The sequence below is a fragment of the Budorcas taxicolor genome, chromosome 18 (genome assembly GCF_023091745.1).
Source record: "Budorcas taxicolor isolate Tak-1 chromosome 18, Takin1.1, whole genome shotgun sequence".
Lineage (NCBI taxonomy): Eukaryota > Metazoa > Chordata > Mammalia > Artiodactyla > Bovidae > Budorcas > Budorcas taxicolor.
In genome coordinates this window covers 15,742,515-15,769,402 of record NC_068927.1, presented here as the reverse complement: position 1 = coordinate 15,769,402, position 26,888 = coordinate 15,742,515, and the positions used below count along the sequence as shown (strand labels likewise).

Sequence of the window (26,888 nt, the reverse complement as noted above, 5' to 3'; positions counted from 1 at the left end):
CTCTAACTGCTTTGAAGCCTCCACTGCAGGATACACTGTGATTTCTTTAAGGGCTCCTAACTTGGCCAGAACAGTTCGGTTTTTTCCAATCTTGCTGCTCACAATTCTTGGAAGCATACCTTGTGCTCCTTTGCAGGGAGAGTTCTTGCTCTGTTCTGGAGCCAGACTGGAAGGTGGGAAGCGCTGTGAGCCAGGTCCCTGAAGCCGTGGTGGGTCTAGGGGCTTGCTCGCCCGGGGCTCTCCTCCCCTTATCTTCATTTTCTGAGTCCTCCTGCTTCTCTCTTAGGCTTTGCTCTTGGGACAGAGTCTAGAACCTTGTACCCCAGGCCTTAGATTGACTCAGCTTAAGGAAGTGATTTTTAAGCTTTTTGGTTTTCGCATTTAAACCCTTTATGCAGACAAGGCCCTGTGTCCCATGTCCCGAGAAGGGCCCTCGGCTGCCCCGGTCATGCCGAGGGCAGGCCAGGCAGAGGACAGGGCGTGGGGAGCCCTGACCCTGATGCTGAGTCTGTTCTGCCCATTTCTCTGGGTGAACCCCGCTCCCTCTGCCCCCCTCTCTCCAGCCCATACCCCAGGAAAGAAGGATGATGGAGGGTCACCTAGGGGCTGATGGTGACCCCTCAAGCGGGTGTGTCACTTCACATCATTTTTACATGGCTTTGTCAGAAGTCTTCACAGTTTTGCAGCTGAGCCCCCACCCCATCTCATGGATGTCCCCTGCGGCTTGGAGAGGCGGGTGGCCTCCTGGGCAGAAGGCTGGCACCCAGGGGAGCTGCTGTGGGCTGTCCTGCAGTTTTCTCTGCTGATGCTGGTGCTGCTCAGAGATGCTGGCCACATCCTTGCCAAGGGACGGCTCCGGTGGCCAGGTTCCAGCCATCTCTAGAGGCTGGGAATAGGTAGCATTTACAGGCAGTCCTGGGACTCTCAGTTAGCTCAGGCCCATGTCCCCAAACTCCTTTGGGTTCTGACCTGAGGAGGAACCCTGAGGCTAAAGTCTCAAGAGGTCCAGAAAAAGTCCAGGGTCAGACATGACTCCAGGAAGGAGCAAGCAGAGAGGCAGGGAGAAACGCGATCAGCACTGAAATCCTAGCTTTCATGAAAGTCCACTGAAAGTTTCTGACTTGAAGAGTGGGAAGCTCTGGGCCTGTGTTGGAGCTGCAGCGCCAGCTTCCTCAGGTGTCCTTGGGCCCTGAGTCCTGCCACCTCCGCCTTTGCACACTGGGCGGCTCTTTTTTTTCTCCTTTCCCAGCCCAACTCAAAGTGGAGAAGGCCAAACTGGGGTGGCCAAGTGAAGTGCCCAGTGCAGCCTGGATTCAGACCCTGGCCTGTTGACCCAAGGACAGTTCTCATTTCCTTCCTACAGAGGGGTCCGTGGTGGTGGTGGTGGTGGTAGGCGGAGGCGCTGGTGGAACCCGCCGAGCCACTCTACGGTCCCAGGGGGCGCTGCGGGCCAGGGAGCAAGGTTTCAGCTGCTCCTGCCACGCGGGGCGCACTTGCGAGTGGGGTGCTGTCCGAGAAGCCCGGGGCTAGGGCACTTTTACCGAGCGCTCCGGGCTGCGACGGCTGGGGAGGAAGCTGCCCCGCCCGCACCCACGGACTCCGAAAGGCCCCGCCAAGGCTGTTGAGGGTGGGGGGTCTTACAGGGAAGTGCGCCGAGCGGGGTTCTCCGGCCCCCACTGGACATCCCGTACCGTGAGGGCCAGTGCCGGGCACGAGCCGCGTGGAGCAGCAGAGTGGGTGCCGGGGCGCGCCGGGCCGTCGGGGAGGCGCGGGGGCGGGCACGTCGGGAGGGCGGGGGCCGAGCTTATAAAGGCCCACGGGCTGGCCGAGGGAGGAGGGAGCCGCCGAGCCGCGTCCCGCCCTGCTCGGCCTCCGCGAGCAGCCGAGAGAGTCGCGAGCCGCGCGCGGCGCTCCGCCGCGGCGCAGGGCTGACACCGGAGCGAGCGCGGACCCCGGCCGTCGGCACCGGCGGGGCGCTGCGGACCCTGGCCCTGAGAGGAGGAGCAGGAGGAAGCGGAGGCGCTCAGGTCCCTGCTGACCAGCCGGGGTCCTGGCCGCGGCACGCGGCACGTGCGGCGACCCGCCCTGTGCGCCATGCGCCGGCCGGGGCTCCCCCGCACCGCCCCTTAGCGCCGCGCCGGCCGAGCGACCCTGGCCGGCCCCGGGGCCCCTCGGGCATGGAGCCGCACGTGCTCGGCGCCGTCCTATACTGGCTGCTGCTGCCCTTCGCGCTTCTGGCCGGTGAGTGGGGGCGTGCGCGGAGGGCTCTGGACTGGGACAGGGTCTGCGTCCCCGCTCCCGGCATTCCGGCCAGGCCACCCGGCGAGAATGGTCGAGCAGAGGATGGTGCGCGGGCGGACGCGGAGATTCCCCGGGCGCCCGGCCCTGGGCGCCCGCATTCCAGAGGCATGAGAGCGCCGGGCCCGCCGGGAAGGCCGGGGCCCCGTCCGAGCGCCAGGCTGGGAGGGCGGCGGCGGGGTGGCGGGCAGATGGCACCCTGGCGCCCACGAAGGCCGGCGGCGAGCGCCCCCCGGAGAGGGTGGCGGATGCCTCGGCCCGCGGCGCTGGGGGTAGGGACACGGGGACAGGGAAGGAATGTCGGCCCCCCATGGGAGGGGCCGGGGCGTCGGTGAGTGGGGCACGAATCTCTTTTTCTCTTTCGTGTTAAAAAAAAAAAAAAAAAAGCGCAAACTTGCATCACGACTTCCTGACCAATCTGGGAGAAGGCGGGCTTCCTGCCTGGAGCTGTTTAATCTGGAGCCTCTGGAGCAGAACTAACGTCGTTGTGCCCTGGGCTCGGCCCCCCTCACTCTTCCCCTTCCCGTCCCCACCCCCGGCCGAACTAGGGCCTGCCCTACTCTGGAAAAAATAGTTCGGGTTCCTCCCTGCCTTCCCGGTGCCCTGGCTCCTCCGCTGGGCTCTAGAGCTGTGGGAGGGGCCGGGGGTGGCTCTGATCTGGGCTGGGGGAGAGGGTGCCCCCAGAAGACTCTGGTCTTGGTGCCAGAGCTGAGGTCCCCACCCTGGCATCAGTGTCCCCAGCTTGTGCTGTCATCTGCGCCCCTTCCGGAAAGCTCTAGCTGTGGTTCTTGTTGTTCAAGGCCCCTCCCCTATGCACCCCCCCTGGCCTCCCTGTGCCCAGGGCAGAGTGCCGGAGCCTCATTTCACCCTTCACACGCCAGCCCTTGGTCCCCAGCTCCCTTTTCTGGGGCTGCCTCTACTGGGTGTGAGCTGAAAAGTGGTCTGATTAATTCAGAGAAACAGGGAATGGTTTGCACTGTGAGTCTGCCTGTTGGGTGGAAATCCGTCAGACCATGGTGGGTGTTGGTGGTTTTACTCTGAAAGCCTTTGCAGAGCCTCTTAAATCTCTCCAGGTGGACTCTGCCCGCTTCTGTCATAGGTGGGCGTGGGCTCCAGTGGGCCAGGAATGTGGGGGCCCGGAGCAGCCGGCACCAACTCCCACACAGACTGTGTTTTGATTTGTAGCAGAGAAAGGTGGTGAAACTTGGGAAAATTTCAGGACAGGAATCAATGAAAACCATTGAGGTCAGGGAGGAGGGTCTGAGTCAGCCTTGTGTGGACAGAACAGCCCAGGATGTACTGGGAAGAGCACAGGGTCAGCCGGCCTGTCTTTCTCCTCTAGCCTTGGGAAAACACACGTTAACAGGCCAGGAAAAGAGACCCAGCTGGAGGCCGGGCTCAGAAGCCGGTAACCTTCTCACTGCAGGCTCGCCTCTGATGGCCCGCAGCACACCTGCTGTCTCCTTAGCCTCCGTAGGCATGAGGAGAATCAGGTTGGCCTGTGCGGGAGGGGCTTCCCTCCTGAAGGGCATGCCTCCCCCCACGGTGCAGTCTCCTTGTTCAGGGTCAGCAGACTTTTCTCTGATGAGCTGGATAGTAAATATTTTCACATTATCAACTCGTCTGATATTTTTTCCAGCCATTAAAAAATGTAAACACCACTCCTAGCTTGTGGGCTGCAGCAAAACAAGTGGTGGAGCCAGGCTCAGACTGAGAGCTGGAGTTTGTTGACCCCGAGAATTAATCTGTGTTCACTGGGCCCTTGGCTGCAACTCAAGTGGGTGATGGAGTTGGGGGGAGGGTAGGTCTCTAGTTTCTGGATGCGAGGTGGAGCTACTCAGGGTTCCCACCTGGGCTGTATTGGAGTCTCCTGGGAGCTTTTCACATCCTGATGACTAATTTTTTGTGTGCTTGGCTCAGTTTTTCTGTAAACCTGAAACTGTCCCCCAAAATAAAGTCTATTAATTAAAACCCAGATACCCAGGTCATACCCCACACGGATTCTGTCTGGGTGTAGGACTTGGACTTCCATGTTTTTTTCTTGAGCTTCAGGGGAGGGTGGTGTAGAGCTGGCTGAGAGCCCTGCCAAGTGACACCTGAGAGGTGGAGGCCGGACGCCAGCTCTCGGGGCCGGGTGGCTCCCGAGGGATCTTGCTGTGCTGCTGGCAGGAGGCGGGATGGTTGCCCTGCTGCCTTCTGAGCACCCCTCGCTCTGTGATGAGCTTCGGTAGGAATGGTTAGTTCGGCAGTGTTTTCAAAGTGAGTGGTGGGTGCTGGATGGGCCATCTGGGGGTTTGGGTTATCCTAGGGCACCCCTCGCCTCCCAAAATCCCACTTCCACTTCCTTAGTACGTCAGAGACCCCCAGTCTCCCGTCCCGGGAAGGGTGACAGCCTTCATCATTTTACCTGTTGTCCCTGCAGCCCTGAGGGGGTCAGGACCCAGAACCAAAAGCTTCTAGAGAGACGTCAGGATGAACACTTTGTGATTTCCCCGGGAACGGCCCCGCCCCCAACTCTTGACCAACGGAGCAGGGGCAGCCTGAAGGTCGCACTGTAGCAGCGAGGCAGGCGGTGAGAAGGTGGGAACTATATCACTGATCAGCAGACACGTGCAGGGCGGCAACATGGCTTCCTCCTGTGGGATGGGGCTCCGGCCTCTCGGGCACGCCCACCGCATGCCACGTCACCTGCCAGCCTGTCACTGCTGTGTCACCGTTTAGAATGGGGACGCTTCCTCCTCTACGTAGGGGATTCACCATCACTGTCTCAGCACTGCTGTGAGGCAGGCAGGAAGGCAGTGGGAAGGCAGTCCTAGGACGGGGGCCCCTGGTAGGAATACAGCCCCGAAAGTCCACCTCAGCTCCCGGGCTCCCAGGCTCTTGGAGCCAGCAGCAAGCCCAGGCTGTCCTGTTCAGAGACCCCCTCAGAGCTGGGGCTGGGTCTTGCTCTCCTCTGCCACCTTAGGGAGGAGACCTGCTCCCAGGACTGATTATGTTGCAGGACTCAGGTGTCTGGCTGATGGGCCCCAAGGAATCAGTGTGATCAGGGAGGGGCCGGGGTCAGCCCAGGAGCTGAGGACAGCCACCCCACCAGCATCTGTACCAGTGGGAAGGGTCCTGCAGAGGAAGTGCTGATGGAGCGATGGGGAACGTCTTGGGTCCTGGCTGTGAGGCTGCTTCCTGGGCGGTGTCTCTCCTCTAACATTTTCAGTGCTCAGAGTTGGAGAGGGAAAGGGGCCCTCTGCTCTGTGTGCAGCCTCGGGGGACTGCCTTCTGTGGCGGGGCCACCGCAAGGGTTGAGGATAGCCCCTGGGCCTGCCCCTTATCTTTAGGGTCCAGTGTGAGCTGTCTCTTATAGGAAGCCACTCTTGACCACCCTGGTCCGATGAAGTATTGGTCTTTTCTGTGTTTTCTGTTTTTAGAAATATATAGACTTAAAAAAAAAAACAAACCACTTAGTCTTTTATTTGCCCAAGGCCAGCTGTTGCAGGCACTGAGGCCTCAGGACTTACTGAAAGGGTGGAGGGTGGGGTGAGCCGTCCTGCCCCCTGGTGCTGCCTGCCCCTCCTGCTTCCTGCAGGAGATGGGAGAATAGATAAAGTGTACGCCTGTGCCACCAAGCATCTCCTCAGCTTTGTGTGCATGTCAGCAGCTCAGTCGTGTCCGACTCTGCGACTGCGTGGACTGCAGCCCGCCCATCTCCTCTGTCCAAGGGATTCTCCAGGCAAGAGTGCTGGAGTGGGGTGCCATTTCCTTCTCCTAGACATTTTTTATGCAGACTTCTCCCTTCTGGTTACCAAAGCAGTTTTCCTTCCTCCTTGGGGTACAGGCTCCAGGTGTTACAGAGGCAGGTGAGAAGGCTGCCCTGAGTGCCGCCAGGAGGTGGGTCAGTGCCCTCTGTGGGAGCTCCTCCCACTCTTGACCTTTGAACCCCTCTGAGTTGAGCCTGCTCTCTGGATGAGGATCGGGGGGCTTGGGGGATGAGAATACAAGCAGGTTTTCCTTCCCAGGGCAAGTGAGTTGCGTACCTGTTGTCACGTGTTACCTGTGGAAGAGCCCAGGGTGGGCAGCTCCAGGGAAGCTAGGGGCTGGCTTTGCAGGACAAGCTCGAGGCGGTGCCAGCCTCTGCCTTGCTTTGACTTGCCAGGCTCTCACCCCTCTCTCTGGGCCTCAGTTTCCTCACCTGTAAAAGAGACAATAAAAGCTTGAAGGCCAATACCAGGTCTCTGATCTCTTGGCCTCTGGACGGGGCAGGGCAGGGCAGCCCTCCCTTGCACAGTGCTGGGGGGGGAGCGAATGGGTCCATGACACACAGGGCTGCCCACTGGCCACAGGTGGTTTCCAGGGCAGGAGGTGTGGTGTCCAGGGCCAGCCTGGCTACCCGGCCTGACACCTGCCTGCCCAGATTCCTGTGCTCACGTAGAACCTGTTCCCAAGTTCATTCAAGCATCATCTCACCAGGTCTCTTGAGATGGAGCTCCGGGCAGGCTCCTAGGCTCTGGTTCAGGGCCAGTGGCGGTGGGATGGGAGGAGCTGGACCTGCTCTGCTCTGTAACTGGGCCGAGGTTTCCTCGGGTGTAAAGGGAGGTGTGGATCCCCCCAGCTTCCGGCACCTTGGTCCTGTAAGGGCCTTTGCCGTGTTTGTTCACACTGTGCTGAGTCCAGATGGGAGAGAAACATGGTGCCGTCAGTGATGCCGTCCCCGGGGGTGTCCCCTAGTGGATGCCATACAGCTCGAGGTCTGGGCTGCGGGGCACTGGCGGGGGGCACTGGGCAAGACCAGTCTGCCAGAGGGAGAGAGGTTGTCTGCCACGCTGGACAGGGGGCAGAAAGGCAGATCCAAGGTGCCAGAGCAGTGCACCCAGGGTCAGGCCATCTGTGGAAGGTGGTCAGTGAGTGGCCTGCAAATGGGGACTCCAGTCCCCTGGGTGGCCAGTCGGAGGGTTGAGGTGGGGTGGAGAGGGAGGGGCAGCGCCCAGTGGGCAGTCAGGCAGGAGGGACTTGATCCCCGCCCACGTTTTGATCTGTATTAACTGTTCACTACAAAAGTAATGTATGAATACTTGTCATAAAATAGCCAAGAGTTAAATCAGAAGAGAGTAAGTTTCTTCTCTCATCCTTTCTTCTCCCTTTCGTCCAAAGCAAGGCCCTTGTCGGTGGTGAGGGCCTGAGGTTGCTGTGCCCCCACTCGTGAGGTTAGGTGGCTCCAGCGTTTGGAGCCATGGCAGTGCCCTGTGACTGGGGTTCTGCGGGTGCCTGGGGTCACCAGCCTCTGCCCTGGGGAGGACACTGCAAGGCTGAGGCCCGGCACTCGGGCAGCCCTGGAAAGCCACCAGCGTGCGATGGGCAGTGCTGGCCCAGACCAGCCGCCCCGGGCACCTCAGGCCGACGTGCGTGGCCTCCCCCTTCCGTGCACCGTCTCGGGCCTTTGCCGAGTGGGGCGGGTCGATTTTTCTGGTGTGTTTTAATCACATAATTATAGGGAGTATTTTTAGTTCCCTGTAACGGCCGGCTGTTTACCAGGCTCCGACCTGCACTGTTTGTCTCCCAGAGTATATATAGTTGGGCCTCCTCTCCTTCCCTGGGGTCAGGCTAAAGCGGGACCGTGGCCACCTCAGCCGCCTCCTGTGGTTTCCTTTGCCAGTGAACAGGCGGCTGAACCGGGCCCCGTAGCTTCCGCGGAGCGGGAGGGGCCTGGGGGCTTCTGTCCTCGAGAGCAGATGGGGGTCTGTCCCGAGTCCGGAACCGCTGACCACGCGGTGGGCCATGAGGGACGCACCTCTTGGGCCCTGTCCAGGCTCGGCTGTGACCGTGGCGGTGCCCAGGTGTGCAGGTGGCCCGTTCCCTGGCTCTCCCCACCTCCCCTGCCCTTCAGTGGCCCCTGGTGGATCCTCTGAGGGAAAACAAAAGAACAGAACTGCTATGTGCACAGATTCCTTGGGCCCGCATGAGCAGCCAGAGGCCTGTGATTGCGGCTAGGATCGCGGCCCAGTCTGGAGGGACCAACCGAGAAAGCACACGGCCTGGGTGCCCGGGCAGGGGCCTCAGAGCAGAAGCCTTACCAGCCTCAGGCCTGAGTCCTGGTCTCTCTCACGTCCGGGAGCCACCAGGCCTGTGACCTGTGGGCTGGGCCCTGTCACACCCCAGCCTCCCCCTGGGGCCCAGGCTCCTGTTCTGCCTCCATTCCCACTCCCCCGAGTCCCTCCCCCTCATTCACCCCCTTCCCTCCCCCTCATTCACCCGCATCCCTCCTCCTCATTCACCCTCATCCCTCCCCCTCATTCACCCCCATCCCTCCCCCTCATTCACCGCCCTCCCAATTCTGTCCTCTCATTCACTTGATTCATATTTACGGTTAAAACACTGAAACAACACATCATTACAACAGCATTAAAGGGTGCTTTTCAAAGGGAAGCACGCTCTCCTATTCCACTCCCCCTCTCAGCTGCTTCATCCTCCCCTTTTGCCCCTCCCTGTCAATGGCCAGGGGTCATAGTGACCATGGGGCTCTCCCAGGAGCCCTCAGAGGCTGTGCAGCATGTACCTGGCTCCCCTGCTGGGAGAGTGTCCCTGGGTCGCTTCGTGGGGGAATGAGTCAGCCTCATGGCGGAGACCCCAGTGGGCTCCCATGGGCCCAGGGGCACCTGGGACAGGTTTGCACAAGTTGCCTTTGTGATGTCACAGGGCAGGTCCCCAGGCCCCTAACTGCCATGTGCCTGTGTGGGCAGCTGGCACTGACCATCTCCTCTGTTCATGTGGGCACACAGCTCTGCATCATGTCTTTGCCTCAGGGTCCACTCACCCCCCCCACTCCAACCCTGCAGCCTCCATCCACGTCCACTGGCATCACAACCTCTGCTTGGACAGATTCAGGGGCTCCAGGCTCCCAGCTCTGCTCCCAGATGCGTCCCATGGCAAGGTGGCCTTCCCAGTCATTTGAGAGCTGCCTGCTGCCCACCATGCCCTCTCCAGTGCATTCACCTGGCACGGGGCCCCCCAGGTTTCTAGTCTCCCCTCAGGATGAGTCTCCACTCGCTTTCCTTCACCTGAGGGTGGGCAGTAGTGGCCCCGTGTCACGGATGGGCACCCAGGGCGAGAGCTCTGGTCATGGCGCCCCTGCCTCCCGGGAGCTGCCCACTCCGGCACCTGTCAGCACACGGGGGGGCTCCTTGGTCCCTGCCTCCGGCTGCACCTCTTTCCCTGCAGAACTTCCATCTGGCCCCCCAGCTCCCTGAACCTGTCCTCACCCTGGAACTTGCCAGCTGTCCCCCTGCCACCACCTCCCACGGCCACCCCTCTGGCCCCCCCAACACTCGCTTGGCCCAGATTTAGGAGATTCTGGGGTCCCCACAGAGCCCCCAGGGGAGGACGGCACAGCTCACACATCAAGCTCTGCACGGGGACAGCTGGAGCTTGGGGTGGAGGGCAGGCCTCACAGTTGAGGCTGGGTTGACAGTCGAGTGCAGCCATGTACCGCCTTCCCCAAGGACTTGGAAAACGTTTCCGCCTCTTGCGCTGCCCCCCCCCGCCCTGCCCTCAACTTGGTTTTGCCTGCTCTGGGGGTCCATGCTTGAGGGACCCCTGGGGGCGTGTACTGCCGTGTCTGCTGTCCCCTCAGTACTAAGTTTGTGTGATTGTCAGTGACTGCCTGGCGGTGGTCCCTTCTGGCGCTGGCTTGTCCCCTGAAAGCACTGCCACATTTGCTTATCCTGTTACCCCTCCCGCCTGGCGAGTAGGCGTAGGCTGCGAGACGTAGGCTGCGAGCCAGCGCATCTCTACGGACGCACCCATGTGTTTCATTCACTCCTGGGCATCGGGTTGCTGGGTCACGGGCCTCGACTGTCCACTGCAAGTAGGCTCCGATCTGTCCTCTGGTTGGCATTTGGGGATGTTGCAGGGCACCCCACACATGGTGTTGGCCTCTGATTCCAGCTGGTCCGTGGGCGTGAGGTGGCATCTCCTGAGACTTCAGGCTGCGCTACTTTGATGCCAGTGATGCTAATAACCTTGGTATCTTCTCTGGCATGTGTCTCTAAGAATCTTTCACCCATTAAAAAAAACTGGATTGTTTATCTTTTTATTTCTGACTCAGGGGGTTCTTTGTGGACGTGAGATGGTAAGCTCCTTATCACCCTTTTGTACTGCATGTGGTTTTCCCTGCCTGTGGCTCACAATCCCAATTGTCATCTTTATGGTGTCCGGTTGAGAGCTAATCATCATCTTTATGGTGTCCGGTTAAGGGCAAGTGTTTTTAGCTCGAAGTCCTGTGAACTCAGATTTTACTGGCCGGGACATCCTCTCCTGCTCCCCCGAGCTGGTGGCGGGGTCTCTGAGTACTTCCTGGTGGGTGGGCCGCTCCACTCACTGGGCTGGGCCTTCCCGCTTCTCCCGCACCCTGCCCTTGCCCTTCCTGCACCCTCCGCTCGCCCTCCCGCCCCAACCCCCTCTGCTGCCCATCCAGGGCTCTGCTAGCTCTCAGACCTCCTCCAGGGCCTCTGTCCTGCCACGCACGGCAGGCTCTTGTCCTGGTGTCACTGCTGCCGCTGGGACCCGCACTCTGCCTGTCAGGACGTGTGACCTCCCACAGCCACTGGCTGCATGAAGTGGGTCCATTTCAAGTCTGCAGAGATGGTCTTGGCCTCCTGACCTCCATTCCTGTGGTCCCCATGGACACGGTGACCAGCTCTTGTTCATTGGCTTTCCCTCCTGACTGTTCCCCACCCCCCAGGATAACACCCCCCCAGAGTCGGACCCCCAAGTCCGAGGACAGGACAGCCTTGCTGTTGGATGCACACTCTGGGGTGTGAGTCTCATGTGACCCTCGGGGAGGTGATTGGTCCTGGGGGCCTGTCCATGTCCAGGGTGGCCGGCACCCTGTCTCCTGCCCGCTCCTGTCTCCTCTGGGCCCTGCCCAGCTTGGCACATGCTCAGCCTGCCTCTCCACCCTGTGCGGAGGCACCCTCATGGTTCATCTCCATCCTTGCTGTCGGGGTGGTGCCCATTTGTCCCTGGGCGCTTGTTTCCTTGTCACTGTTGCTGTGGCCCGGCCAGGGTGGGCCTGTGCCTAGCCCTGCGAGTGGGAAGTGGTTGAGGCAGAGGCCCTGCAGGCTCTGAGCCCTGCCTGCTCCATGAGCGTCCTGCTGCTTATCAGTGGTGCAGACCTTCCCCGCTGGGGAGAATTGGCCTGTCAGGCCCTAATCTCTGGAGGTCAGGGGCGGGGGGCACTGGCAGGGGTGTGGGTGACCCAGAGACAGGGGCTTGACACCCTGTGGGGGCCCCTGAGTGGTCCCGGGGGGGCCCTGGGGTGGGCAGCATCACAGGTGACCCCAGCAAGGGCCTCTCTCACCTCTGAAACCTCGTCTTGACAAACGGGCAGATAATGTGACCTCAGGAAGCGGGAGTAGCTCTGAAAGCAAAGTGCTGGGGCATCTTCTGACCTGGAGGCAGCTCTGGGGTGGGGGGAGGGCCTGGGCCCTGGATCCTCTGTCCTGGTGTCCCCTGCTCCCTTGGGGGCTGCACCCCAGTTCTGTGGGGCCGTCAGCAGCTGCCCCATCGGACTCTGGTCCTTAGGAGCTGGGGGCCTCCGAGGGAGTGGCTTCTATCCCGGGGTTGCAGGTGGAGTCTGTAGCTGGGGGGTCCTCTGTCCAGGCGTTCGCTGAATGAACAAAACCTGGGCCACCCAGGGAGGGAGAAGCCTGTGCTCCCCAGGGGGTGCACCTCCCACCTCACCCCCACACGGCCCCTTTGCCCTCACCATCGCCTCCCTCACACCATGAAGACTAGAAGGGTGACCACACCAAGAGGGCAGTGCCCACCCCACCCCATCTGCTCCCTTCCTCGTGAGAGTGAGGCATGAAAGGCTGGAGGCCAAGAGTTGTTGGGGAGGGGGGTGCCCATGCTGAACGGAGGAGCCCTCTGACCCTCAGGGGCCTGGAAGGCACACGAGGCAGACAGAGAAGGAATGGCTGCCTCCAGAGGCAGCTCCCGGAAGCTGCTGGGCTGGACAGGCTGTGTCACATTCCAGAGCCTGAGACACTTCCAGGCGTTTGGGGGGTGTGTGGAGGCGGGGCAGGGGGAGCCCACTCATGTCTTCAGGAAGTGAAGGGTGCCTACAGGGTCTGGGCCGTGGGCCGGGGCTCTGGGACTTGGGAGATGAAGGGGCCCCAGGGACGGTGCTGCTGCAGAGGGGCGGGCTGGGAGCAGGTGCGCCCTCTCAGGGGTGACCTGAGGCCCCAGGCGGGGCCGCCGGCGCCACCCCTCAGGTGAGGAGGCGGCAGGCCCTGGAGCCATGGAAGGGGACGGAGCGGAGGCTGTCCTGTTTCTCCTGTCTGCCGGCGAGGGGCCTCGCGCTGTGAGCGAGGCTGCCGGGAGTTAGGCATCCAGCACCCGTCTGCTGGCTCCTTGTAACCTGAAGCTGCTTTCCTCTCTGCCTGCACTCTCTCTGGTGGCTCCTGAGATGGCCAGGCCATCACAGTCCACTGGGCTCTCCGTATGGGAAAGGGCATATCTTCGGCTTCCTCACTTGCCGCCTAGCATGGGGTCCTGGAGTCACGTTGCTTCTTCCTCGTTCTGATCATAGACCTGGATTGTCAGGTCTAGAGACACAAGATGCTGGATCCAGAGATAGCGGATGGTCGTGCCAGCACTCTGCTTGGGATCCAAACTCCTGCCGGGTGGTCCCGGGGCTTCAGGGGTGTTTATGCACGGGTGTTTGGCTGTCGTCACCTCTGTGTCACTCCTGCGCATCGGTGCCCTGCCCGGTCCTGTTCTGTGTGCGGAGTGTGGGGGCCCACCAGGGCTGTCGTGGGACCTCAGGCAGTCCTCGCCTGGTCCTGAGCGCCGTCACAGGCTGCCGCTGGGCTGGGACTCAGGCCCCAGTGCGTGTGGCCACAGTGTGCCCAGCACCTGCCGGGCGGGACTTCAGCACCCGTCCTTTGAGGCCGCACGTTCCTCCCTCTGCCTGCTGGTTGGGGGTACCTTCAGAGCAGAGGAGTGGGGTGGAAAGGCTCCCGGGACAAGCTTTTGTCACCTTTCCGCTCCCAGTCTCCAGCTGGGCCAAGCCCTGGCTCTGCTGCTGGGCGCCCTGGGGAAAGTGACTTAGCCTCTCTGGGCCTTGCACTCCTCACCTTTAGAAGCAGGACACACTGTGTTGCGGGGAGGCCGTCCAGAGCAGAGCCAGGGTACGGAGCATTCTCTGCACCAGGCTCCCATGTCTCTGTGCCTGCTTGTCGTAACCTCTAGCTGTGAGACTAGCACCTACCCTGCTTGGCCCTGCAGCCCTTGGGGTGACCTGCCAGGTGACGTGGGTGGAAATATTCAGTTGAGTCGCTGAGTGCGAGGCTGCCATGCTGCCGCGCCCACACCCCCAGGTGCCTCTCAGGAAGCCTGGTCACCCAGCGCTTTAATCAAGGTGCCCTGAGCCTCGGGACATGTGGCAGTCTCACCAGGGGGGAATCTGGGGCAGAGTTGCTGGTGACATCCTGGCTGAGGCGGGGGTGGTGGGGTGAGGACACCTCTCTCAGGCAAGCGCAGTGGAACCAGCTGGGTCTGAATAAGTCACAGTGGCCAGGCACTCCCCTGGGACAGAAGCTCGGACAACACGTGGCCGGCCCTGGCTGCTGGCGGAGGCCAGGAGGGAATGGAGGATGTTGCCTGGAGCCCAGGCCTTGGTGGGCGTTCCAGGGGTTCCTGGGGCTGTGGCAGCTGGCCATGTTTCCTGGTGCCCTCCTCCGACAAGAGTCTGTCTGCCTCAGCCTGACCTCTGACGGAGTGGCAGAGAGTCTTGCAGCCCAGAGAAGCTGAGCTGGTTCCCAGTCCCAAACTGGATCCTTAGAACCAGAAGTCAGCGGGGCTGTGACCCATCTAGGGGGGTGGGTGTGCGGTTGGCATCAGGGTGCACAGGGACGGGAAGTCCTGGCGTCAGGTTCCTGCCCAGGCTTCCAAGGGATTCGTCTGATGAGGGTGCGAGGATGGAATTGCATGCTCAGCTGGCAAAGGGAGTGAGACGGCTCCCTGCTGGTGGGCATGTCAGTATGGGGGACCTCTCAGGCCTCGGGAGCCCCTCTGGGTAGAAGGACACTCTGGGGGGCATTGGGAGCGGGTTTCTGTGGGCCTCCTCCAGTTTCCTGGCCTTCCTGGCCTCCTGCCACTGGCTGCAGCAGCTGGATGGGACATGGACCTTGCAGCCTGTCCCTGTGTAGCGGGTGCCCCCACGGGGACCCAACGGCAGCCAGGTCTGGAGGTGGCCTTCTCCCTGTGATGCCTGGAACCTGTATGTTCCTAAGGCTTGGCCCTGACCCTTAGGAGCAGGTGGGCCTGGGAGGGAGTCCAGGGTCAGGTGGCAGTGGTGGGAGGTGACCTGAGGCTGGGTTCTGGGCCCAGGGCCCCTGGGCTCTGGGCAGGTGGGCAAGCACAGGCCAGGCTTCCAGTGGGCATCAGCGAGCTCTCTCCTTGCTGCTAGAGAACCACCAGCTGATAACCACCCATGAGCCAGCCTCTGGGATGGATGGTCTTGGCGTCCCTGCCTCACAGCCCCCCAGCCCAGGCTACTGGACTCCTGAGCCAGAGTCCTGTGGCCACGAGGCCGCCCCACCTGGGAGCTTGTTCTTACAGCTCAGGGCGTCCTCGTCTTTCGTGACCCATCCATCGTGGGTGGCAGCCCTGTGGTGACCATTGTCTGTGTGCTGACCAGCCAAGGCCCTCTGGAGCAGGGCCAGCTGACACTAGGGGGAAGTAGACAGGAGCTGGCCTGCCCCTCACTGCTAGAGAAAGTCTGTTGATCCCGGCCTCCCTGGGGAGTCAGGGGTGCTGGGATGGGGGCTCTGACCCTGGGGCTGGGGCTGGTCGGGGCTGAGGGTGGGCACCGGCTCCACCTCACGCCTTCTGGGGGCCTATCCATCAGGTCCCTGGGGACCCCCGCGGATGTCTGCTGCTTGCTTTGCTGTCAGGAATTAGATTAGTTTTCCATAAAAACAGGATGTGGTGGGTGAGAGGCAGTGTTCGATCTTTTTTGTCACGCCTCTTTTTCCAGGAACTGAATGTATGGCTTTGGCCAGGACTGCCCTGTCCCCACCCGGCGCCTCCCCCCGGGGTGCGGGGACAGCGCTCTCTGCTCTTAAGTGGTTGCTGCTTCTCTGTCTGGGGAGCTGACTCCATCATCAGGAGCCGGCAGGGACACTCCCACCATGTGGTCCGAGAGCCGGGCAAGTTGGAGGGGGACACCTCTCAGCCACTCTGGAGGTCTGGGTCTGTGATGCTGGACAGGGGGAGATGGCCTGGGCTCGGCCTCTTGCCTGACAGCACAGACCCTTGGGGGATTCAGCCTCAGTCTGGAGGGTCCATTGTCCACAAGAGGTGGTGAAGAGCTCAGCCAGGGGTTGGGCAGGCCCTCTGTGTGTGGGGAAGGGTGTGAGTCTCATGGCTAGTTCAGGGAAGAGCCCAGGGGTGGTGGAGCTGTGGGCACAGCTTGGGGGGGGGGGGGGCTGGGGACACAGTAGGGAGTGTGGACTTGTCTGTAGTTAACAGGAGCCACACAGAGGAAATTGTGGAGTAGACCTCTTCCCAAGAGGACCTCCGCGAGAGGGCTGCTGCTTCCCGCTGTGGAGAGGCTGCCCCATATGCAGTGAAAGGCCTGGCTTGGTCACTCACTGGCCCAGCAACCGTGGTCGCTTGTGACTTGCAGGGCCTCCCCCCTCCATGAGCAGACAACAGTGGGCTTGTCTTGGCGCCCTGGTGAGCACTGATGGCACTGCACTTGCAGAACCTGAGAACACGGAGCCGAGGGACAGGGGTTTCCAGCAAAGCCAACCACTGCCCCCGACCCCCTCCCTTCCCTTCTCTACAGGCTCAGAATTCATGCTTCAGGAAGTTTCAGCGCAGATTTAAAAGGGGAGAAAGCCCCAGACAGGCTTAGCCTTTGTCAGGCAGGCTTGCAGGGTCCTCTGGGTTCTGGTCTTCTGGGTGACAGGAGGGGAGGGGCTGAGACAGGCCCCTGGGAGCCTGGGTGAGGGTGGCTGGCCCACCCTCCATGGTGGGCCTGGGGCTTGGCCCAGGGGGCCCTGCATGCCCAGGGCTCTTTTCTTCTTTCCGGATTAACACACAGCAGCTGTAGGCCCAGATGCCCCCTTGGAAACCACCCCAGATAGAATTCCAGAGCCCAGAAATGCCTCTTTCCTGGAAGGATATCCTGAAATTCATGCGCGTTTCTTTCTCAGGGAGGGGAGAGGAGGCCTGGGGAGATGAGCAAAGGACACTTGGGGTGAGGGTGACGACCGAGGGTGACGTGTGACCTGGAGGGACGTGCTCTGGCAGGAGGACCGTGTGACAGCCCGACCGCAGGAGCGGGAGGAGAGGAACTCACTTGTTTGTTATTTCTGTGCTTCTCCGCATCTAAAAACTTCTGAAAAGGAAGGAAAGGAAAGTGAATGTTCTGTGAGCTGGTCAGCACCCTTTCCTGCCCAGGGGAATAGATCGCCCACTCCTGCTCTGACGGAGCCAGAGTTCAGGCCTGGGGAGGCCCTGCCCCCGGCCACCCTGCCCTTGGGGGTGGGTGCACAGAGCAGCGAGGGCTGTGTTTGCCCCGGGGGTTGGTGTCCTGGGGAGAAGCCAGGCTGAGCCGCCCCGCCCAGGCTGGTTGTTAGGACTAGACGGTATTGGTTTCTCCCTCAGTGACTCTGAGCTTGTTGCATTCCCAGAGCCCAAGTGGGGCCCTGACACCCTGTCTGCCCCAGCCCTGCAGCCACCTGGGCCCAGACCTCAGAGACAGGCAGGTCAGCCAGCGGCTCACAGTGTAGAATCCTGAGAGCTGGTGGATCAGTCAGGGTTCTCCAGAGAAACAGAGCCAGTGAGAGAGGGATAGAGCGGTGTGGTGTCTTACAGAAGAGGCGTATACATTACACTCATGAGGGAGAGAGGGATTTGTGTTAAAGAAGTGGCTTGCACAATTGTGAGACAAGTCTGAAATTTGCAGGGAGCCCAGCAGGCTGGAAATTCGAACAAGCCTTGGTGTTGCAGTCTGGCGTCCAGACTCTGAAGGGGCTGGAGAATTCCTTCTTCCCTGGGGGTCCCAGGCTTTGCTATGAGGAAGTATCCGCTGTCCTCCAGCTGATGATGGACGTGGGATGAAGCACCCCACAGGCCTGAGGCCTGGTGCAGAAGCTCTCAGCCAGTCTGCCTCTCTAGGAAAAATAGTCTGCGTGAGCTGGTTGGCATGTGATGTCTGTAGTCACACCTCCAGGCTCTCGGGCCATCCCCTGACCTCAGCACCCTCACCCGAGTGAAGAGGGTGGCCAGGTTCTCCAGCTGCTCCCTGCTGTTGGCACCCACTCAGTCACACACTTGTGGGGTACCTTCTGGGGTCAGCACCGTGCTGGGGCAGGCATCTCCTTGGAAGCAGAATGGTCGTGGGGCAGAGGGCCATGAATGTCCCCTTTCATCTCCTGATCTCTCTCACACACACACACACGAACAGGGCCTCCTCCCTAAATGCCCAGGCATGCCCCAGTGTTGACAGCAGCCCTATTTACAATTGTCAGACCGCGGAGACGACCTAAATGTCCAATGACAGATGATGGATGAAGAAGATGCAGTGTGTATATATACAAGGGAGTACTGCTGCTGCTGCTGCTGCTAAGTCGCTTCAGTTGTGTGTGACCCCATAGACGGCAGCCCACCAGGCTCCCCCGTCCCTGGGATTCTCCAGGCAAGAACACTGGAGTGGGTTGCCTTTCCTTCTCCAATGCATGAAAGTCAAAAGTGAAAGTGAAGTCGCTCAGTCATGTCTGACTCTTAGCGACCCCATGGACTGCAGCCTACCAGGCTCCTCCATCCATGGGATTTTCCAGGCAAGAGTACTGGAGTCGGGTGTACTACTCATCCATAAAAAGGAATGGAATTGGGTCATTTACAGAGATGTGGATGACCTAGAATCTGTCATACGAAGCAAAGTGGGTCAGAGAAAGACAAGTGTACATTAACGCATAATGTGTAATCTCGAAAAATGGTACTGATGAACCTGTTTGCAACAGGAATAGAGACGCAGATGTAGAGAATGGACCTGTAGACGCAGCAGGGGAGGGGCAGGTGGGCTGAATTGGGAGAGTAGCATTGCCATATATATGCTCCCATGTGTAAAATAGAAAGTTAGTGGGAAGCTGCTGTGTAGCCCAGGAAGCTCAGCTTGGTGCTGTGTGGTGACCTAGAGGGGTGGGATGGGGGGTGGGGTGGGAGGAAGGCCCATGAGGAACAGGATTATGTATTGTTGTTGTTCAGTTGCTAAGTCATTTCTGACTCTTTGTGACCCCAAGGACTGCAGAATGCCAGGCTTCCCTGTCCTTCACCATCTCCCAGAATTTGCTCAAACTCACGTCCTTTGAGTCAGTGAGGCCATCCAACCATCTCATCCTCTGTCACCCCCTTCTCCTCCTGCCTTCAGCCTTTTCCAGCATCAGGGTCTTTTCCAATGAGTCGGCTCTTCATATAAAGTGGCCAAAGTATTGGTGCTTCAGCATCAGTCCTTCTAGTGAATATTCAAGGTTGATTTCTTTTAAGATTGACTAGTTTGATCTTTCAGTCCAAGGAACTCTCAAGAATTTTATCCAGCACCACAATTTGAAAGTGTCAGTTCTTCAGCACTCAGCCTTCTTTATGGTCCAACTCTCACATCCATATATGACTATTGGAAAAACCATAGCTTCGACTATATGGACCTTTGTTGGCAAGTGATGTCTTTGCTTTTTAATATGCTATCTAGGTTTGTCACAGTTTTTCTTCCAAGGAGCAAATGTCTTTTAGTTTCATGGCTGCAGTCACCATCTGCAGTGATTTTGGAGCCCAAGGAGATAAAATCTGCCACTGTTTCCATTGTTTCCCCATCTATTTGCCGTGAAGTGATGGGACTGGTTGCCATTTATCTGAGTTTTCTGAATGTTGAGTTTTAAGCCAGCTTTTTTACTCTCTTACCTTCATCAGGAGGCTCTTTAGTTCCTCTTCACTTTCTGCCATTAGGGTGGTAATCATCTGCATATCTGAGGTTATTGAAATTTCTCCTGGAAATCTTGATTCCAGCTTGTGACTCACCCAGCCCAGGATTTCGCATGATGTACTCTGCGTAAAGTTAAATGAGAAGGGTGACAACATATAGCCTTGACGTACTCCTTTCCCAATTTGGAACCAGTCTGTTTTCCCGTGTCTGATTCTAACTGTTGCTTCTTGGCCTGCATACAGATTTCCCAGGAGGCCAGTAAGGTGGTTTGGTATTCCCATCTCTTTAAGAATTTTCCACATTTTGTTGTGATCCACTCCTGCTTATTTAACTTATATGCAAAGTGCTGCTGCTGCTGCGAAGTCACTTCAGTCATGTCCGACTCTGTGCAACCCCATAGACGGCAGCCCACCAGGCTCCTCCGCCCATGGGATTTTCCAGGCAAGAGTACTTATATGCAGAGTACATCATGCAAAATGCCGGGCTGGATGAAGCACAAGCTGGATTCAAGATTGTCGGGAGAAATATCAGTAACTTCAGATATGCAGATGACACCACCCTTATGACAGGAAGCAAAGAGGAACTAAAGACCCTCCTGATGAAAGTGAAAGAGAAGAGTGAAAAAGTTGGCTTAAAACTCAACATTCAGAAAAACAAGATCATGGCTTCCAGTCCCATCACTTCATGCAAATAGAAGGGGAAAAAATGGAAACAGTGAGAGACTATTTTCTTGGGCTCCAAAATCACTGCAGATGGTGACTGCAGCCATGAAATTAAAAGATGCTTGCTCCTTGGAAGAAAAACTATGACCAACCTAGAGAGCATATTAAAAAGCAGAGGCATTACTTTGCCGACAAAGGTCTGTATAGTCAGTTATGGTTTTTCCAGTAGTCACTTATGGATGTGAAAGTTAGACCATAATGAAAGCTGAGCATTGAAGAGTTGATGCATTTGAACTGTGGCATTGGAGAAGATTCTTGAAAGTCTCTTGGACTGCAAGGAGATCAAACCAGTCAATCAATCCTGAATATTCATTGGAAGAACTGATGTTAAAACCAAAGCTCCAATACTTTGGCCACCTAATGCGAAGAACTGACTCATTAGAAAAGACCCTAATGCTGGGAAAGATTGAAAACAGGAGGAGAAGGGGACTATAGAGGGATGAGATGGTTGGATGGCATCACCGACTCGATGGACATGAGTTTGAGCAAGCTCCGGTAGTTGGTGATGGACAGGGAGGCCTGAGGAGTTGCAGTCCATGGGGGTACAGAGTCAGACACGATTTAGCGACTGAACTGAACTGACACAGTCAAAGACTTCAGCATAGTCAATGAGGCAGAAGTTGATGTTTTCCTGGAACTCTCTTGCTATTTCTATGATCCAGTGGATGTTGGCAATTTGATCTCTGGTTCCTCTGCCTTTTCTAAATCCAGCTTGTGCATCTAAAAGTTCTCAGTTCACATACTGTTGAAGCCTAGCTTGAAGGATTTTGAGCATTACCTTACTGGCAAGTGAAATGAGTGCAATCATATGGTAGTCTGAACATTCTTTGGCATTGTCCTTCTTTAGGATTGGAATGAAAATGGATGTTTTCCAGTCCTGTGGCCACTGCTGAGTTTTCCAAATTTGCTGGCATATTGAGTGTAGCACTTTTAACAGCATCATGTTTTAGGATTTTAAATAGCTCAGCTGGAATTCCATCACCTCCACTAGTTTTGTTTGTAGGAATGCTTCCTAAGGCCCACTTGACTTCACACTCCAGGCTGTCTGGCTCTAGGTGAGTGACCACACCATTGTGGTTATCCGGGTCATTAAGACCTTTTTTGTACGGTTGTTCTGTGTATTCTTGCCCCCTGTTCTTAATCTCTTCTGCTTCTGTTAGCTTTTTACTATTTCTGTCCTTTATTGTGCCTATCTTTACATGAAATGTTCCTTTGGTATCTCCAGTTTTCTTGAAGAGACCTCTAGTCTTTCCCATTCTATTGTTTTCCTCTGTTTCTTTGCATTGTTCACTTAAGAAGGCTTTCTTTATCTCTTCTTGCTATTCTTTGGAACTCTGCATTCAGTTGGGTATATCTTTCCTTTTCTCCTTTGCCTTTTACTTCTCTTCTTTTCTCAGCCATTTGTAAGGCCTCCTCAGACAACCATTTTGCCTTCTTCATTTCTTTTTCTTTGGGATGGTTTTGGTCACTGCCTCCTGTACAGTGTTACCAATCTCCATCCATAGTTCTTCAGGCACCATATCAGATCTAATCCCTTAAATCTATTCATCACTTCCACTGTATAATCATAAGCAATTTGATTTAGGTCAAACCTGAATGGCCTAGTGGTTTTCCCTGCTTTCTTCAGTGTAAGGCTGAATTTTGCAATAAGGAGCTCATGATATGAGTCAGCTCCAGGTCTTATTTTGTCCAACTGTATAAGAGCTTCTCCATCTTTGACTGCAAAGAATATAATCAATATGATTCCAGTACTGACCGTCTGGTGGTTTCCATGTGTGGAGTTGTCTCTTGTGTTGTTGGAAGACGGTGTTTGATTATGTATAGCTGATTCACATGGTTGTACAGTAGAAACCAACACATCGTAAAGCAGCTTTATCCCAATTTAAAATATAAACTGATTGAAAATAAATAAATGCCCAGGCAAGGACCCCCTTCTCCCCCAGGTCCCACCTCATGGGGAGGGCAGGGCTCTGAAGGCACTTGTGGGCCCTCTCTTGCTGGCCAGCCTGCCTCCCTCAGCCAGTGAGCCCGCCCCCACCTGCCAGCTGAGGTGGCTGGGTGACATTCCTCACTAGATGCCAGGAAGGGCCCTGGAGAGTGGGGGGACTGTGACCAGGCTCGGGGGCTGTTTGCACTAGCCAGACCGGAGAGGCTGAGGGACTGAGGTGCTGAATCACAGGGCGGGCACTCTGAGTCAGTGCCTCAGCCTTCAGAGGCCCCATGGCCTCAGCCCCGGCTGCTGAGGCGAGCCTCACAGTGGACGTCGCCTCCACTTGCGGGAGATGCAGGACTCAGGGAGGCAGCTTGTTGTTCTCTTGGAGGAACTTGGGGGGCACTGTTTGCCAAGATGCCGCGGGTCAGGCTAGGCTGTAGCAGGGGGTCCCACAAGTAACTGTTTTGTTGGGAGAACCACACACCTGCTTCTTTCCACGTTTGGGTAACTTTCTGTCTGCAGGCAAGTCCCACAGGGCCGTGTCACAACATGCAGGGCTGGGCAAGCCGGACCTCGCTGCCAGATCCACAGGGGACGCGATGGGGTGGCCTGGGAACCCACTGGGAGGACCGCAGCTCTGTAGGACGGGTTCTGCCACGTCTGGTCACAGTGAAGAACCTTGGCGAGGATGTGGGCCGCTTGGCTGGGAAGCCCTGGGAGCCCTGTCTGTGCAGGAGGCCCAGGTCCACCAGGGCCTGCCCACCCCGGAGGGGAGGCTCTGTCCAGACTCGTGTGAGCAGCACCTCCCATGGCTTCATGTCTCCTCCCCGTTCTCCCCGCATTCTCCATGACCTTGTGACCTGTTCACATTGCTCAGGGATGGGAGGCCCTGGCTGAGGCTGTGGGAAGTATGCTGGTGGCTGAGGCTACCTCAGGCCCCAGTGCTGACATGCCTCAGTGCTGGCTCAGGAGGGTCCCCTATATGGCACTGCCCCTCCTCACCCCGCTCCTGGCACTGTGGACAGGGCATCTCAAGGGGACCCCATGCTGGGGCCACCCCCGTAGGAACCCCATCATATCAGATGGGTTGGGGTTCAGGGTAGGGTGGGAGTGCCTGGCTCGCCAGCATCCTTCTTAATGCCCAGCTGAGCACCTGGGCTGCTGTCTGTCACCACAGCCGCTTCTGTCTGCATCCGCCAGGCAGGCACCTTGTTGCAGGGGGCACATGGGCACTCTGGTTGTTGGGGGCTGCCTGTCCATCCCCTGTGAGCTGGCACATGGGGATTGGGGTGCTCCTGGGGGGCCAGGGACAGGGTCTGAGAGAGAGCAGATGGGACCTGGCAGAGTGAGGCTGGTGCCTGGAGGAGGTGGTCAGAACTTGCTCACAGGAAGAGCAGCGGGCTGTGGGAGGCCCTGAGGTCTTCATGTGGACCCTGCCGGGCCTCAGCTTCCGCTCCTGACTAATGGCCAGCAGGAGCCCCTTGCTGGTGCAGAGCCTGGAGCTGGGGGTGGCAGTGCGCACCGGAGTGCAGTGGGGTGTACTCCCCTCAGTCTGGGGGTGCAGCTCAGCTGGAAGCCCCTTTCCTTGGGGCTGGAGAGGGCCCTGCCTGTCCCTGGGGAGTCCAGGAGGGCAGGAGCCATGCCCAGAGCCTACCCGCGTGGAGAGGCCGGGACCCCGTCTGCCTTCGTGTCGGGTGGGTTCCTCCTGCTGGGTGCTGGCCCCCGGGCCGCGGCTGACCGTCACCTGCTCACTGTGGCCCTCGGTGAAGCCCCAGTGGTGACCCATGTGTCTGCCAGGCCCTGGGCTCCAGGCTCTGGGGAGGGCCGCATGGTCAAGCCGTGGGATGGGAGGGGTGGGAGGGGCGTGCCTGTCCTCCCTTAGTCCCACCTGCAGAGACTGAGATAAGTGTGGTCTCCTCCTGCCCCGGGGAGGCTGGGGGCCCGGCAGGGGTTCTCTGTCCCTCTCTGTGGAATGTGGTTCCCACCCCTGGCCTGGAATCCAGCCTCTCCATTGTGGAGGGCTAGGTGGGGTGGGAGCCCTGACCCTTCCGGGCCACAGCAAATACCTGAAGCTCCAGACACAGGCTTGGAGCGCAGCTGTTTTTTGGGGCAGCAGTGTGGCCCTGGTCTAGGGAGGCCGGCTCATTCCAAGCAATGCCTGAGGGTCTTCAGGGAAGGCTGAGCTCTGGGGGAAGGGGTCTGAGCAGCCTTGTGGAGGACAGGTGCCGAAGTTCCCCTCCCCCATGTCTCCCTGGCAGAGCATGTGCTGCGGGCGGCTCTCCTTTGAATTAGGAGGCCTGTGAACAGCCAGCGAGGCCCATGCCTGACCCCAGGAGCAGCTCTCTCAGCACCCCTGGCCCCTGCCGTGTCCCCTGGCCTGGGCCACGCTGGTTGAAAGTTTGGTCACCATGCTTCCCGGAGCCCGTGCTGTGGGGAGGGGGTGGCCACCTGTGGACTCAGGCAAGTCGTGAAACCTGGTTTCCTGGACACCGAGCTCATTAAAGCTGGACACGGTGGTGGTTAAACCCTCTGCCTGCCCTGGGCACCCAGGCTGCCGGCAGGGCTCCAAGTGGGTAGTTGTGTCCCTTGGCCTCTCCTGTCCCCTGACTCTGTCCTGCACCCCTACGAGCCTGTGGCCGTGTCTGTGGCCTCCTTTAGCCTGGGGCCTCAGCTTCTACTGTGGAGGGAAGGGGACTCCTGGGAAGGTCACTGAGGCTCCAGGGCATTGTGGGCCCATCCTCCTTGGTCCCCGAGCTGGAGGAGGCTACCCTGCACTGCCCTCGTCCCTCCTGCCATACAGTGTGCCCCCGCCACCCCAAGGCTGGCCATGGAGGGAGCCTCTGGACACCTGTGTGTGACCCTCAGGTGGGTGGGCTCTGGTGGAGGTGGTACCCCAGTGGGGTGGGGTCCCAGGCGGGCATGTGCTGGGTGGAGCCTAGGGGCAAGCAGCAGGCAGTGGAGGAAGTGCAGCTAAAGAGCCAGGTGTCTTGGCTGCGGGCGGGTCTGGGCAGCAGGGCCTTCACTCCCCTCTGCCCCAGCCGCCTGCACGCCCTCTGAGGGGCCCTGAGGTGCTGCCCACACTGCCTGTGCTGGCCCCGGGCTCCTGTCCCCTAGGTAGAGGGCACTGGGGGCCCTCAGCCAGTCTCCTCGCCCTCTTCAGAAAGCCGGGTGTGATCTGAGTCTTGGTCTTCTCTGGCTCGAGGCCTGGTTGGTGGGGGGTGGGAGTGGTGGCACGTGCTGCTGTGTCCATCTCTCCTCTTCTGTCTTCCTCTTCCTCCCTCACCCCACCCACAGGCCCCTGGCCGAAGCGAGCAGGGAAGTGTTTACAGGTTTCTCCTCCAAGCCAAATAAGGCAGGGTGAACAAGCTGGCGGGAGATGCAGCAGGCTGGGGGAGGGCAGGCTCGGACGGGACCCCCGCCCTGGCTGCTGCTGTGGCCTGGCAGTGGGCCCCTGGGGACTCTGAGCTTCTGGGCCCCGCCCGGCCCTGCCCGGAAGAGCTGGAGGAGAGGTGGCCCAAGGGTGCCCATTGTCGGGTCAGGAGACCCCAGGCCTAGTCCTGCCACCGCCTGGGGATTCCAGTGACGCACATCCTCCCCAGCCTCCCGCGCCGTCTGTGACTGGGAAGCCTGGGCCTGGGGACCCACTGCTCTGTGGTGTGTCCCCCAGTCTCACCCTCTTGGTCACACTGCCAACAAGCCTAGCAACACACCCCCGAGGAGGAGACTCCCGGGCAAGCAAGGTCCCTCCTGTGCAGGTAAACACTGGCTCCGCTGGCGTGGCTCTTCTGGGCAGTTGTGACATTTACACATGCATATGTCTGTTCTCACTTAAGTTTTACACAAGGAGTGGTGGTGGGTGTGGCTGCCAGCTGCAGCCTCTGTCCTGCACGGTGCCTTGGGGATTGGCTAGTTTTCTCTGCTGCCCGTCTGGCACTGTCCCCACGGCAGCAGCCCTTTGGGGTGGTTATGAACCCTCCAACCCCACCCAGCGGCTGGGGAGACGGCGGCCTGGAGTGGCCTGTCTCCTGCAGGACTGGGTCTCCTCCAGTCATTTCTCAAGGAAGAATTTCATGGTCTGGGGTCCAGGTTCTGGGCTCCTGAGCTGCCTCACACCAGAAGTGATCCCCAAGCAGAGGCCCACAGCTCTTCTCCCCTTGACCTCGAGCAGGCCCAGTGGGGAGGGTAGGAAGGGCCAGGGGGCTGCAGCTGCCCTGGACTCTGGGCCCCGTGCCCGCACGTCATCCTCCCTGTCTCTCCGGGCGCCACGGTGCTGGCCACCCTGGAAGGGGCCTGGTGTCCCCAGCCTGGTGGAGGGTATGGTAGCTCTTCCTGGGCCCTGGTTTCCCACGTCAGGCCTTCTGGCTGGGTCCCCTGTCTGCAGCTGACCCCACAGGTCTGCCAGTCCTGGTCCAGCCCTCCTGCCCCATCTGTCCACTGCCAGCTGTCCTCCAGAGCTGGTTCAGCAGGTCCTAATGCTTGACCTGACCCTCACCCACCTGCTTCTACGCCCTGGGCCACCTAGACCCACACCATTTCCCTGGCGGGGAGTGTTATCAGCCCCTGTGCCTGGGGCTCGCTTTGTCTCTCTATCTGCAAAGAGGAGGTGCCAGGAGAGTCGTGGTGGTGGCCACGGTGCATCCCCCACTCCTGGCCTCCGCGCTCTCCTGGAGTCTCTCCCACTTCCTCCATCCTTCCAGCTTGGATGCTGATGCAGGTCTGACATGACCTCTGAGCCTCCTCCTGCCATCTCTGCTGGCCCCTGGGGTCACCCACCCGTGCCACCCTGTGTGCGGGTCCCACCAGCCAGGTGGTATGGTGCTCAGGCCTCATATTCATCCTGGGGCCCCCTGTAGATGGGCTGAAAGACCCCCTTGGAGGGTAAAATGAGGACCTCAAGGGCATGTGCAGAGCTACAGCCCCCACCCACTTCACAGGCAGGAAATCAGGGCTGGGG

At 59.0% G+C, this 26,888-nt stretch overlaps 1 protein-coding gene across 1 annotated transcript in view; it reads left to right on the top strand.

The window, feature by feature from the left end:
- The first annotated feature begins 2,177 nt into the window (after positions 1-2,177).
- The window catches only part of PIEZO1 (piezo type mechanosensitive ion channel component 1), a 56,378-nt gene continuing 31,667 nt past the window's right edge, over positions 2,178-26,888 (top strand). Inside the window, exon 1 of the mRNA XM_052656175.1 lies at positions 2,178-2,241. Within this exon, the coding sequence (XP_052512135.1) occupies positions 2,178-2,241 (64 nt within the window). The remainder of the gene's footprint in view (positions 2,242-26,888) is intronic.